The sequence below is a fragment of the Leptodactylus fuscus genome, chromosome 11 (assembly GCF_031893055.1).
Source record: "Leptodactylus fuscus isolate aLepFus1 chromosome 11, aLepFus1.hap2, whole genome shotgun sequence".
Classification (NCBI taxonomy): domain Eukaryota; kingdom Metazoa; phylum Chordata; class Amphibia; order Anura; family Leptodactylidae; genus Leptodactylus; species Leptodactylus fuscus.
Genome location: NC_134275.1, coordinates 9,030,370 through 9,045,769, shown reverse-complemented (window position 1 = coordinate 9,045,769; position 15,400 = coordinate 9,030,370). Strand labels below are relative to the sequence as shown.

At 48.0% G+C, this 15,400-nt stretch overlaps 1 protein-coding gene across 1 annotated transcript; it reads left to right on the top strand.

Annotated features, from left to right (window-relative positions):
- Window positions 1–1,318: 1,318 nt before the first annotated feature.
- On the top strand, window positions 1,319–15,230 carry MAN1B1 (mannosidase alpha class 1B member 1). Its single transcript, XM_075259908.1, has 13 exons — window positions 1,319–1,556; window positions 3,260–3,368; window positions 5,270–5,415; window positions 5,502–5,623; window positions 5,964–6,073; window positions 7,949–8,134; window positions 8,577–8,725; window positions 9,902–10,090; window positions 10,168–10,358; window positions 10,484–10,604; window positions 11,475–11,672; window positions 11,753–11,884; window positions 12,039–15,230. Exons 1-13 carry the CDS (start codon window positions 1,452–1,454, stop codon window positions 12,237–12,239), a joined length of 1,959 nt encoding a protein of 652 aa, XP_075116009.1. The 5' UTR covers window positions 1,319–1,451; the 3' UTR covers window positions 12,240–15,230.
- The last annotated feature ends 170 nt before the right edge of the window (window positions 15,231–15,400 follow it).

Genomic DNA, 15,400 nt, shown 5'->3' with positions numbered 1-15,400 from the left:
CAGTGTCCGTAGGTATTATCTATTGCAAGATTTTAGCAACGGACACTAGCTGAACCGTCAATAATCTGTTAAAATTTCCATTCATTTCAATGGGATTTTATCTTGTGTCTGTTTACACCCAATCCGTCAGAAGTCTGTTTTTTTTTCAGCGGACAAAAAAAATCCTACATGAAGGACTACACGTCCAGCCAAAAAAAAAAAAACGTTTTCCCGCATTGAGGCTTCATAAGGACACCAGCGGTTTGCTTATAAAACCCATTAACATGAATAGGTTTTAAAACTGACTCCTGGAAGCCGTCCCCTATCCAGTCTCTCTGGAGAATAGGATGGACAGACACAGGGGCCCAAGTGCGGACGTTCCCTTAGCATCAGCTAGTGTCTGTTATGATAGGTGTCCGTTTTTTAGGGGGGAGGTGAGGTTTACGGACAACTTCATAATGGAATCCAATAGTCGTGTGAACTCTGCCGTAATCATTCCCGTTCACTGACAGCAAGCGGAGCTCCATGAACATGACGTAGTCTTATTAGGCGGTAGATAACATGGCGGGGGCAGAGCGGGTGGCGTGGGATCACATGGTCCTGAGTCCTCCTCACAGCAAACCACAAGCATCCAGCTCATCGTGTGAATAGAGAAATGAGGATGAACAGGTCGGAGCAGTCACCGCCAGGCTGGGAGGGATCAGTGACACCATAGACAAGAGGAGGCTGAGGGACTACAACTCCCAGCATGCCTGAGAGCCAGACACACTGGATGTAGGGACTGCGGGGAATAGAATGGAAGGGATACAAAATACATCACGTAACATTATCTTATATGGATGACATCACCACTTTAAAGGGGTTTTCCAGGAATTGGCCCAACCCATGTGAAGTCTGGGGGATGTGAAATTAAAAATAAAGCATCATCGCCTGTCCCCGGCGCCCTGATCTTCACCATAACGACCAATCAGCGGTCTCAGAAAGAGACTGTTATTGTCACTCACGTATGTCACTGGCTCCAGGCCACGACTGCAGAGCGCCAGGGACAGAGGAATAAACTATTTTTTATTTTACACCTCTCAATGACCGGTTGATGTTTTTGTTTTAAACAATTTTAATAAATCTGCCCCTATGTTTGTAGCCAATCACATCCCAGCTCTGCAGAAAATGACCTGGTCGGTTGCTATAAGTGACGGCCACTTTGATAGATTTCCTCAGCCCTAGTCTAGATCAGGTAGTGGCACGTGCCCTCATCCAATATGGCGGCTCTGGGTTTGACAGCTCTGCTGTCGCCGCTAGAGGCAGCGGCGTTCGTGCCGCGCATGCGCCCTGACCCCCGCATGGTCCTGATCGGGTTGTTGACATGGAGGGCTAGGCCGGAGCCTGGGGCTGTAGTTACCGCTCCGCCTTAGACTTCCTCCTCCTTCACCGGAGAGGCTTGGCATGGGGAGAGGGTAACCCGGAGAGCAGCCATGTACTCCCCGCAGCGCCGGGACTTCATGTCAGTCACCCTCATCCCGGAGGGCAGCGGCGGCTACAACAACAGCAAGAGCTGGAGGCGGAGGTCGTGCTGGCGGGTAAGAGGTTAATGACAGCAGGGACTCAGGGGATAGGACGGGTTAATGACTCCCGGCCGAGCTCCTGGCATGTGTTTGGGGGTGTTATTATTATTGGGGCCCTTCTACCCCTCAGTGTGACATTGTACTGGGGCCCTTAGTGTCAGTGTCCTGCCCTGGTGTGAAGGCGCCGCTTCTCTCTGCTTGTCTGTAGCCATGTTCTCACTGTCCAGGTGTGAAGGCGCCGCTGATCTTTGGTGTCCTGGAGTGATGGAATCGCAGTTGTTGTGTGGATATCCAGGTGTGATGGGGCTGATGCTTGTGGGTACCCGGATGTGTTAGTGCCGCTTCTCTCTAGTTATCCTAGATTAATGGCGCTGCATAAAACTAGTGCCGTGTTCACACTGCCCAGATGTGATGGCGCCGCTGGGCTAGGATAGATGTATTGTGTTCTGCTGCTCTCTAGATCGCCTGCAGTGACAGCGCCGCTGCTCGCTAGTTGTGCTGTTATGGTGCTGCTGCTCTCTAGGCATCCTGTGATATTGCTACTGTGATGGCGCCGCTGCTCTCTAGTTATCCGGGTGTGACAGTGCTGCTCTTTATTTGTGTCAATCTTTAGTTGTGTTACTGTAAAGCTGCCGTCTCTCTAGTTGGGCTACTGTGATGGCGCCGCTGCTCTCAGGTTACCCTGGTGTGATGGCACCGCTGCTCTCTAGTTGTCCTATTGTGCTGCTGCTCTCTAGTTGGGCTACTGTGTCTCCGCCGCTGCTCTCTAGTTATCCTGCTGTGATGGCGCAGCTGCTCTCTAGATGTGCTGCTATTCTATCACTGCTGCTCTCTAGATGTCCTGGTGTGACGGCGCCGCTACTCTTTAGATGTGCTGTTATTCTAACGCTGCCGCTCTCTAGTTATCCTGCTGTGATGGCGCAGCTGCTGTCTAGATGTTCTGGTGTGAAGGCGCCGCTGCTCTCTAGCTGTCCTGGCGTGACGGCGCTGCTCCTCTCTAGATGTGCTGTTATTCTATCGCTGCCTCTCTCTAGTTATCATGCTGTGACAGCACCGCTGCTCTCTAGATGTGCTGCTATTCTATCGCTGCCGCTCTCTAGTTATCCTGCTGTGCGCCGCTGCTCTTTAGATGTCCTGCTGTGACGGCGCCGCTGCCCTCCACATGTGCTGCTATTCTATCACTGCTGCTCTCTAGTTTTGCCGGTGTGTCGGCGACACTTCTCTGTGGTTTTCCTGGTTGCTGCCCCCCAGTCTCCGGTGTATTCCTGGGGGGTGTATAATGTTACCTGTTCTACCCTCCGGGGGGCGGTACATCATGTGTATATATATGTGTATGTCTGTATACTGGGGCTCAGGTGTTATAAGGCCCCGATGCAGCGAGAGGTGAGGCACGGCGGAGTCTGTACTGAGTGATGGAGCAGGTGAGGCCCTGACACATTGTAGTATAACCCCAGCTTACCCCATGTGCCCTGATCTAGGCCATGTACAGCGCCCCTTACTATAGGGGGATCCCATCTGCATATGTGTGGGGGAGGGGGCATTGTTTATATGCTGCTGGTTTTTATAGGTTACTATATGGGCGGAGCACTATGGCCTATAGTGGATGGATATCAAATACCTCATAATAAAAGAAGATGGTTCCTAAACTTACCCCCCTCCCCACCCTCCATTATTCGCCCTCCCTTTGCTGAGCCCACACTTCCTGTCTTATCTTGCAGAAATGGAAGCAGCTGTCCAGGTTGCAGCGCAGCATCATCCTCTTCCTGTGCACCCTGCTGGCCGTCTGCGGGGTCGTGTCATTCTCCAACCTGGGTGAGCACTGGAAGAGTAAGTATTACCCGCAGGGTCACTGCATGTCACATGACCAATCGTACAAGAAACCGAAACATCACCCACCTGGATATAACACCACATATAGCATTATATATAAGGGGCACCAGGCCTGATAATATACTTTATTCACAGACAAGGAGACTGGATACAAGTGTAACAAACCTTCAGCTGTAGGAAGTGTAATAATGATTAATGAGCAGAATAGTGAGCGCAGCTCTGGAGTATAATACAGGATAAGTAATGTAATGTATGTACACAGTGACTGCACCAGCAGAATAGTGAGCGCAGCTCTGGAGTATAATACAGGATAAGTAATGTAATGTATGTACACAGTGACTGCACCAGCAGAATAGTGAGCGCAGTTCTGGAGTATAATACAGGATAAGTAATGTAATGTATGTACACAGTGACTGCACCAGCAGAATAGTGAGCGCAGCTCTGGAGTATAATACAGGATAAGTAATGTAATGTATGTACACGGTGACTGTACCAGCAGAATAGTGAGTGCAGCTCTGGAGTATAATACAGGATAAGTAATGTAATGTATGTACACAGTGACTGTACCAGCAGAATAGTGAGCGCAGCTCTGGAGTATAATACAGGATAAGTAATGTAATGTATGTACACAGTGACTGTACCAGCAGAATAGTGAGTGCAGCTCTGGAGTATAATACAGGATAAGTAATGTAATGTATGTACACAGTGACTGTACCAGCAGAATAGTGAGCACAGCTCTGGAGTATAATACAGGATAAGTAATGTATGTACACAGTGACTGCACCAGCAGAATAGTGAGCGCAGCTCTGGAGTATAATACAGGATAAGTAATGTAATGTATGTACACAGTGACTGTACCAGCAGAATAGTGAGCGCAGCTCTGGAGTATAATACAGGATAAGTAAGGTAATGTATGTACACAGTGACGGCACCAGCAGAATAGTGAGCGCAGCTCTGGAGTATAATACAGGATAAGTAATGTAATGTATGTACACAGTGACTGCACCAGCAGAATAGTGAGCGCAGCTCTGGAGTATAATACAGGATAAGTAATGTAATGTATGTACACAGTGACTGTACCAGCAGAATAGTGAGCGCAGCTCTGGAGTATAATACAGGATAAGTAATGTAATGTATGTACACAGTGACGGCACCAGCAGAATAGTGAGCGCAGCTCTGCAGTATAATACAGGATAAGTAATGTAATGTATGTACACAGTGACGGCACCAGCAGAATAGTGAGTGCAGCTCTGGAGTATAATACAGGATAAGTAATGTAATGTATGTACACAGTGACTGTACCAGCAGAATAGTGAGCGCAGCTCTGGAGTATAATACAGGATAAGTAATGTAATGTATGTATACAGTGACTGTACCAGCACGACAGTGAGCGCAGCTCTGGAGTATAATACAGGATAAGTAATGTAATGTATGTACACAGTGACGGCACCAGCAGAATAGTGAGTGCAGCTCTGGAGTATAATACAGGATAAGTAATGTAATGTATGTACACAGTGACTGTACCAGCAGAATAGTGAGCGCAGCTCTGGAATATAATACAGGATAAGTAATGTAATGTATGTACACAGTGAGCGCAGCTCTGGAGTATAATACTTGGTGTAACTCGGGGCCTCCACCTCTGTAGATTCTTTGCTGAAGACATGCGGCTGGACCGGTTGGACAGTGGATGGAGCTTCACAGAGATTCAGGGCATTGTTGGTCTATTCGGGAGATTTCTTAGCTGGGTTCGACCTCTGTAAGATCATTGGGCGCAGCCATATTGTTAGTCACCCATCTTTTCCCAGAATCAGAATTGTATTCCTTTTGGTTTCAGTGGCACACGGTGAGGGGCATGCTGGGTGTTGTGGTTCTTACTTCTGTCTGTCTTCTGTCTTTAGGTCTGACTAGTCAGCTAGAAGGTGGTAATGATGGCTGGAACTTGCCTGGCGTTAACCCCGCGCACCCTGCCATGTTGCCAGCCCCTAAACAAGCAGAAGACCCAAATGACAATTTACCAAAGCCGCCACCCCTGCCCCTACAGGAGGTACCATGTTTTGTTATGTTGGGGTTGGAGGGGGGGGTGTTCTGGGGAGTTTATTGCTCATGTTTTCCATTTTGTTCTTTATGTAGAAGCCCAGGAGACAAAATAAACGTGGCCCACCTATCCTACAGCCGCCCCCCAACAAGAGCCAAAAGCTGGAAGACAATGAGCAGCGGCCGGACGAGGTGGAGAACAACCAGCCGGTCATCAGGTAGCTGCAGACCCTGTGCGCCCAGCAGGGGGCGGGGCATAACTTCACCATTGATGTAGATATCTGCTAGCGCGCGGCGTGCCATTCCTCATTATCATGTACTGTCACTTTAAGTGGTTACTTAGACTTGTGTCAGCTGAATCTTGCATCTTGTCTTGGAAGATCTCTGTTGGAAGTAAGTGAACCTAAAACCCATGAACTACTGCTCTCAGAGCTGCCTTTGCCTGCTTACAGTGGATCAGTGCAGACAGTCTGCTGTGAGGGGGGACATTCACTGACCGCACATTACGTGTCCACGTCTCGGCACGGTCGTCTCACTCTTGTCTGTCTGTATTTGCAGCTGGAGAGGAGCGGTGATAGAGCCCGTGCAAACTGTGGCCCCTTCTCCAAACAAAGCCCAGGAGCCCACAAAGGCCCCTCCTCAGGACGTCCCCGAGCAAAAGGAGCCTGGTAAGATCAGTTTGTTGTAATATAAGGATGCATTAACCCTTGATGGTAACAACCTGTTCTGCAGCTTTCTAAAAATACTTCTCATTTTCAAAGGGGTATCATCAATTCTGCAAAACCTGGCCAAGACAGGAGTACAGGCTGTTTGTATCCAACTGTACCCCTACATCTCACCCCAAGGGTCAGGACATAGTAGCAGTGCCAAGATGGGAGCATCCCTTATCCCCCCCTCCCGATCTGCTGTAAAAGAATGGCACCTTCACTACAGCTCTATACTCAATGAAGTCCATGGGAGGAGAGCTGCAGTGAATGGGGCTTTCTGCTTCTGGCACCATATTGTGTAATGGGTGACCCTGAACAGCTGATCAGGCCGGGGGTCGGTGCCCTATCGATCATGTACCCTGAGGATAAACCAGAAAAAAACCCATTAAAACATAAGCCCCAAAAACAAAAATAAAAGTTTGAAAAAAATAAAATATAAAAACTGTTCTCCCTTTCCCTAGAACTAGAGATAGGAGAATCTCCAAGGTTTCGGGTGACTCGGGTCCTGATCTTTTTCAGGTCGAACAAATTTGGATAAACCAGAAGTGAAATTCCTATACCGTAAGGTCTCTTCAGACCCCCAGCATATAAAAGGGGGGCCCAGGGAAGTTTAAAAAATAAAAAACATTCCTACTTGCCTTCGCCTCCTTGTGGCTTCCACTGCTGTCTCTGGTATCACTACGTTCAGCGTGCCCATGTGACCTTGGTCATACGACTTCACACTGCACGCCATGAGAACACCCAAAAGAGGTGAGGGAGGGCGAGTATGAACGTGTTTTTTTTTTTTTTGTTTTTTTTTGTATTCACCTCCTTTGGGCCTCTCCCTATTGTGCTGTGGGGTCTGAAGAGACTGCAGAGTATAATAGTTTAGCACAGTGCATGTCAGGGCAGCCATTCTAGTTCAGCCAAATGTTTTGGAATATTCAGGTTGAACCTGTTTCGCATCAAATCGTCTCGCTCATCGGATCTACAACACCTATATAAACCAAGCAAACACAACGGTCGTCCCGGTGGCCAAAACCCCCCAAACTATAAAAATATTGATCCTGGACGTTTGTGGGCGTTCCCTATCATGCAGCCATGACACTAGGCTGTAACGCCCGCCCATCTGACAGTGGAGGGATATTGGTGCCGAGAGTAACATCACCCATATCTCCCGGGGCACATAATTCAGTGCACTGTCCGCTTTGTAGCGGTATATAATACCACCGGTGCAACATTTCCTGTTTAGAGAAATTTTTTACATTGTTTTTCTAATTGTTGATTTTTGTAAAGCTATAAAATATGTTGTAAGCTCTCTTGAGCAGGGCCCTCAGTCCCATTGTGTGAAATTAAGTTCTTTGTTATGTATCAGTCTGTATCTGAACCCTACAAATTGTACAGTGCTGCGGAATATGTTGGCGCTATATAATTAAAATGTATTATTATATATTATGTTGAAATTGAAGGAAGTGAAACATGGAAGACAATGGCGCTAATGCACTTCTTTGTGTATTTCTACCTTTCTTATGAGTTTTTCATCTCTCCAGTTATTCGTATAAGGAGTGGAAAAGAGAATGTGATCATAAAATATGGCTGGGGTAGGAAGGGGTTAAGATCCCAGCTTGCTGTCAGTGAACGGGATCATTAGTTGTCTGCACCCAGAGGCGGAGAATCCGTTCGGATCATTTCCAGCTGCCACTTTGTTGCAGTGTGTCAGCTGACCTCAGCAGGAGCGGTTTTCAGTTTCCATTCAGTGACAGTAAGCAAAGACATGGAAATGGAGCCATTGCTGCAGTTTATGAGCGGGGTACCGGACTCTTCACCTTGTATTTGTCGCTGTTTTTTGTCTCCTAGTTCCCATCAGTGAGCGGCAGGAGGCAGTGATCGAGGCTTTCCGGCACGCCTGGTCGGGTTACAAGCAGTTTGCCTGGGGTCACGACGAGCTGAAACCAATCTCCAAATCCTATAGTGAATGGTTTGGTCTCGGTCTCACCCTCATAGACGCGCTGGACACCATGTGGATTATGGGCCTGAAAGAAGGTGACTATGGCTTCTCAGGAGTAGGGGGCAGTAGGGCACCGCTGATCTGCGTGCCCCGCGTGTAGAATGGAGAGGGCACTGTTCTTACATGGCACACACTTGTAAGATCTCTTTGCATGATGCCTTCCTTGCTTACATCCAGAGGCAGACCTAATTCTTCTCACCGCTGAGGGTTTGTTACAGTTGTGCCCAGCATAGACTGTTCTCTTGTAACAACTGCAGCGCAGGATGGAGCACTGCATTGTGTAGACTGGATATAATTGTAACAAACCCTCAGCTGTGAGACCTGTCAGGCCTGTACAGGGTTATAAGCCTCTGTATTTAAACTAGAATATTCTTATTGAAGCAGAGACTCTTGCACCCCACCCCCCCTCTCTCCCTGCTGATGTTCTCCTGTAACGTGTCAGCGTCCCTTTAACTATTTTTCTTTCTTTTCTATTAGAATTTCAGGAGGCCCGGGACTGGGTGGCCACCAAGCTGACGTTTGATAAGAACGTGGACGTCAACCTGTTTGAGAGCACCATCCGTATCCTGGGAGGACTGCTGAGCACCTACCACCTGAGCCAAGACCCGCTCTTCCTGGAGAAGGCAGTACGTTCCGCTCCGTTACATACTGACATGAGCCTGCCAGCGAGCCATTGTTCATAACCAGTGGGACGTGATCAGGTTCAGTACGAGGCTCCCCAAGTATGAGGTGTCCCCAAACATAGTAGGATGTAGTAGGGAGCGGTAATCTGCAGCTGTCAAAATGTGAGATGTGTTATACTGCCAACTGGTGGTGCGCAGTGGAATTTTCTTAAAGGGGATTTCTAGTCCCAGATGGAGTTTTCATACTGATGACTTATACAGAGGATAGGACATCAGTATCTGATCTGTGGAGGTCCAACATCCGAATCCTACACACAGTAGCTGTTTTGACAGCTTCTAGATGCAGTGAAAAGGGAGCATGCTATGGCTGCTGCTACTGAAATAATAGTAGGGACACTGCAATTCTCTGGAACCACCGCTATGTAGTGGACAGAGCTGCAGCTCGTATAGGAGCAGTCACTGCACACTCCATATCCACAGCAGCAGCTCCTGGTGCCTAAAATCTGCCAGAACAGCTGATCTGTGCGGGGTTCAGATGTTGGACCACCAAGAACTCATACTGATGACCTAGCCGGAAACCCCTTTAAAGCTGAGGCCCCACGTTGTAAAAATGCAGCTTTTTTTGTTTTGCTCTGTTCTTGAGCCAGAGCAAAGAACGGCTACAAAGGGAAATCTATGGGAAGTTCTTAGACTTCTCCCCTCTGCTCAATCCACTCCTGACTTCAGCTCAAGTAACTACAGCAAAATTTGCAAGAAAAAAATTCTGCATGTGCTGCATGTCCACAACATGGGGGCCTCAGCCTTAAAACAATATCTGATGTCGCCCTCTGGTGGTCCTTGGAGGAATTGCTGTCACCCCTATACAGAAATAAATAGGTAAAGCTCCTCTAAACATCAGATCTCATTCATAGAAGTATGTTCTCCATTGGACGCCATAGTTTTATATCAGGGTTATCCAGAACTAGGATATCCTTTGTTGTGGCCTCTTCACAGCATCTTACATTGTATAGTGGCTGTGTTTGATATTGCAGGTCAGTCCCAATTATTTGCATGAGGCTGAGCAGCAGCATAGTCATGTGAGCAACGGACGTGATGTCCCTGGCCTGAAAAGAGGAAGTGGAGCTCAATATAGTCCTGGAATATCCCTTTAAATATCTGCTCTCTCCTCTGTGTCCCCAGAAAGACATTGGCACTCGCCTGCTCCCGGCCTTCAACACCCCGTCCAAAGTGCCCTACTCTGATGTCAACATTGGAAGAGGCACTGCCCATCCTCCACGCTGGACGTCCGATAGCACAGTGGCCGAAGTGACCAGCGTCCAGTTGGAGTTCCGCGAGCTGTCCAGACTGACGGGCGATGAACAGTTTAGGGTACTTGACCCCTCTCAAGGTTTTTTATTATGTCCCATTGAGTTATATATAAAAGTTGGGGTTTTTTTGCCTTCCAGAAAGTGGTGGATCAGGTCACCCAACATGTGCACAGCCTGTCTGGGAAGCGTGACGGCCTGGTGCCCATGTTCATCAATACCAACAGCGGACAGTTCAGCCATCTTGGTGTCTTCACGCTGGGTGCTAGGGCTGACAGCTACTATGAGTATCTGCTCAAGCAGTGGATTCAGAGCGGCAAGAAGGAGACCTCGTAAGTGGGAGCTCCTGCCTCCTATACAGGGGCCCAATGTAGTTTTATTAACCCCCCCTCCGTCCCGTCATTTTCCTGTCACCCTTAGTACATCCCAGGCATTGCAGACTTTGTCTTCCCCGCAGGTTCCTAGAAGATTACATGCAGGCCATTGAAGGCGTCAAGAAAAACTTGCTACGCAAATCTGAGCCAAACCAGCTGACGTTTGTTGGAGAACTTTCTCATGGTCACTTCAGCCCTAAAATGGTGAGGATTTTTTTTTTTTTTTTTGTATGATGACTATTCTATCCCTTGCAGTACTATGATTTACCACATGGGGGTGCTGCAGCACAGATTTCAATGGATTCATTGATTGCACTGACAAAGCCGACAATGCTGTCCATTGCTCTGATCTGTCACACTGTATTAGGATCAGTGGTGCAAAAGAGCAGGACAGTGACCGAAATCTGTAGCAAGTCAGTGCAGATCACTAGACATCACATGCTGCTTGCAGTCACTTGTGTGGGTCGGAGTTCCCTGCTTGTGATTATCCAATACCTGCAGACTCCTCCAGACAAGCGGAGACCATCTTAGATTGTAATATCCAGGGGCCGAGAGCAGGGCTTAAATCTGACAACGTTATTCCTGATACTTACTGGGTTGTATAGGATTCAGAAAACATGGTGGCTGGCTTCCAATACCAGCATCACATCATAGGCCGTGGATGGGGCTGAGCTGTGATATCACTGTATGATGTTTTTCTAATTTGGTGCGACACCTTTAAGGGGCCTGGCCAGACCAAGCACAATGTCCTACATGCTATAGTGGCTGCGCTTGGTATTGTAGCTCAGCCCCATTCATTTAAATGGGACTGAGCTGAAGCGTTAACATGTGACCGATGGATGTGATGTCGCTGGCCTAAGAAGATGATGTGGACATCTTGTCTTAAGACAAGTTGTTGATGAAGATCTCAGCAATTCAGTGCTGCAGGGTTGCCACATAGACCTCCAAAAGTTAGGGTGGAGTTCCCCTTTAAGGACCCAGAGCTGACTCTGCATAGTAAAACCGTGCAGCTCTTCCCCATCGGTGGCAGCGGTCGCCATTGTCCCTGGTGACTCTCACTCTCTCTGCTTTCAGGATCATCTGGTCTGCTTCCTGCCGGGGACATTGGCATTAGGAGCTCATAACGGGATCACCAGTGACCACATGGAGATCGCCGTGGCCCTCATGGAGACCTGTTATCAGATGTACAAGCAGATGGAGACCGGTCTGAGCCCCGAGATCTCTCACTTCTTCCTGCACGCTGCAAAAGGGAGCAAGGACATCGACGTCAAGGTGAGTGCCTGGCGCAGTCACATCCTTAGATAACCCTTATATCAGGATGTCACATGTTGTGTCATTTTGTGCCCCTGCAGCCTGCGGACAGACACAACCTGCTGCGGCCGGAGACTGTGGAGAGTCTCTTCTATCTGTATCGCTTCACCGGAGACACCAAGTATCAGGACTGGGGCTGGGAGATTCTCCAGAACTTCAACAAATTCACCAAGGTAATGGCTTCCTACTACGGGGGGGCTGCTCCTGACCCTGGGGTTATCTAGAACTCCGCACTATACATTGTAACAAACCATCAGCACAGGAGAGAGCTGCGGAGCTTGCAGAGGATTTGGTTATAGGTTCACTTCCTCCTTTATGTCTCCTCAGGTCCCATCTGGTGGCTTCACGTCCATCAACAACGTCCAGAGCGCCACGAACCCCGAGCCGCGGGACAAGATGGAGAGCTTCTTCCTGGGGGAAACCCTAAAATACCTATTTCTGCTCTTTTCCGATGATGTCGATTTGCTGAACCTGGACAAGTTTGTCTTCAACACGGAGGCGCACCCACTCCCGGTCTGGACCTCCTAGCGTGGGTATAACATGACATCACGGCCATCTTGGTAAGGCTGTCGTCCTCCCTGGCGGCTGGTGAAGATCTACATCCACCATGCTGAACACACCGAACCGAGCGGTCCCATAACAACCAGTCTGAACACAGCTTTATCTTACTGTAGGTTCTGAGGTTTTGGTATCTGCCGTCAGGGACGTGTAAAGGGTCAGGAACTACCAAAACCCAACTCAGGACTAGAAGCCTGGACTAGTGATAGTGACCGCCGGGGTGAAGAAGGCAATGGGCCTATTGTATGGAATGGGTCCAGCTTCCTAAATCTCTCCACACAGCCATAGGGTTAAACGTTTTTAAGCTTTTTTTCTTTTCTTTTTTTCCCCCACTGGTGGCGGGTTCAGAACCCTTCAATTATAATATGGCGGGCAGGTAACACGGGATCCACCACTGACAGCGGGCACAGCTCATCTCCCCTCTCCTCTTTGCACTGAGCATGCCCACTACACTTTACTATAGACATTGCTCGGCCCTGTACATAAGTATCACATATTTCAATATCAATATTTCTTTTTATACTTTAATATGTGAAAAATACAGTATAAAATGGTTCAATTCCTGCAGTGACCACTAGAGGGTGCGGAGTGCTGTTCAGTTCAATGGCTGCTGTATACACTCGTATGCCTTGAGCTCCCTCTAGTGGTGGCCAGGCAGGCTGCACTTATCATATAGCACTATGGCTGTGTGCAGGGCATGTGGAGCGGCGCCCCCTATAGTGATGGGGCAGAATTCTGGACTTAAAATTATTTTATATCTCAGGAATGACGACGTTTAAGCTGAGCCCTCGGAAAATTAACCAGGACTGGATATTCGTCAGGCCAGGAAGCCGTCCCGCTTGTTTTACGGGGGAACACTGTGACTAAATCCCACTATAGCTGTGACCTGTCTGCTTCACGTGTAAATACTGAGGGGTTGGCAAGCGACAGGGGGGGGCACTTACTTTTATTCCTGTGCCTAGAACTGGATGCGGGGTACTGCCTTAAAGGGACAGTAGTGCTAAAATTTTTGTGTGCGGGGTGATTCACAACTGCTTTCCATGTGTCTTTTGGGGAGGTACAATTGAACCTCCCCTCTGTTAGAGGTTTAGTTTTCTTATGGGGGGCAGGTATGTCGGATGGGGCACCCCTTAGATTTTCTGCAGGGTGAAGTGGTAATTGTGTCCTTTGCTGGTGAGTACTTTGCAGTCACGGATATTGGGGTGCGTGTTACATTGTATCTGCGTGTAACCGCACGCCGCGGCGACCATCAGTTGGTGCAATGTAATATAATGCCGCCAGAGCGGCTGTAGAGGGCGGAGCGGCGGTCTGTTAGCCCCCACATTGCCCCTCTAGTCCTCATTAACCAAAGTGGCCATTACTGGTAAAGTGCAATTTAGCATAAAATATTAGTGCGATCCAATCACTGCGTCTGGGTTGTACCATCCCACTGATAATATGGGGGTGTGTGGATGAGGATTCTGATATATATGTTATATAAGAAGGGTAATATAATATATTCATCTATTATATATATCTATGTAGAGTTTATATGATAAGTGGAGGGTGAGTACTGTATATATGTCTATATGTGTATATATTGTCCTCCTCGTGTACAGGCAGCTCGCCTCTGTAATATAGCACACTGCTGGAACCTAAGGAGGAACTCCTTCATATCCTCAGTGCTTTAGGGTCCTTGGAGTATGGCTCCGCATCATTATACATCTCTATGATTTATTTTGGGTTACATCTTCTACTATGGTCATATCCAAACTTAGTGTCTCTTACTCCTGTCACATCCAAACCTTGCATCCTATTCTCTGGTCACATCCAAACCTTGCATCTTATACTCCTGTCACAGTCCAGCCTTCCATCTTGTACTCTGGTCACAGCCAAACCTTGCATCCTATACTCCGGTCACAGCCAAACCTTGCATTCTATACTCCGGTCACATCCAAATCAGCAGTTTGCAACTTGTTGCTTCTTAGAATCGATCACACCCTTAGACCGGGCTACACCAGTGACTTTTCTTACAACACTCGCCAAAGATCTCATCTACTGAGAGTGATTGTGGTCAGGCTGTGGCTGTCACTTTGTTACAACTGCAGCCCCATGACCGCCACCAATCCTTCCCGTCCCCCGTTCTCTGATGGTCACCCAGATGCTCATATTACTCGGCACACTTCATGTAGTTCATCTGCGTGTAACACTTAATGCATCGGGGGGTCCACAAGATTTTGGTTCTGAACTGCAGCTCTGGATGTGATTGGAGGACGTGTGTAGAACGGCTGACACAGACGGAGTTAAACCTTAAAGGTGAGAACGTCGCCACTTTTTTCTTTTTATTACGGATGTCGTCGATCTCCAGCGATCTTTACCGTCACAAATTGATGTAAATTTTACTCTTTCAGGTTTCGGCCACAATTTAGTTGTGACTTTGGGTGTGGGATAAGCAAAGGGCTGGATCCGTTGCTCACTGGTGACCCTGGAGGTGGATGGCCGGTACTGCAGGCTGGTATTTCCTTCACTGCTATGGCCGCTTACCCTACAGGTAGAGAACATCTAGGCTCAGGCCTGTATGTCAGGGATCCCCAGGACTGGTGTTGATGGAAGAGTTGCCCTTTATATATAGTTGTCTTCTACATGACTGTGGGGTCACCAGTGTCACCGGGATTATATTCCTAGCATTCCAGGGATGCTCCAGATCCACTGCACGTCCATTCCTTGTGGCGGTTTATTACGCAGGACGCCTCATAAGGCGCAATGTTTATTCCATTGAAACTGTGAAGTTCTCTTTAATTCCAGGCTTATTTGCTTCTCCCTTCCAGTATACAACCCCCCCTCCCCCTCCGATGACCTTATGTAACCTTTACATTGCCGGCTTTATTAAAGATCTCATTGAATTAACTTTATCGTGTGCTGCTGTTCTTCGTTTTTAAAGGACATTGGGGGAAGCATTTAATTTTAGCCATATTGTCTGTGTCTTTAAAGTTTATACAGATTGTACAGTCACCACTAGAGGGAGCTCACTACATACAGATTATACAGTCACCACTAGGAGGAGCTCACTACATACAGATTATACAGTCACCACTAGAGGGAGCTCATGAGCTATCTGCATACTGTATTATTATTGAATACGATGTAACATT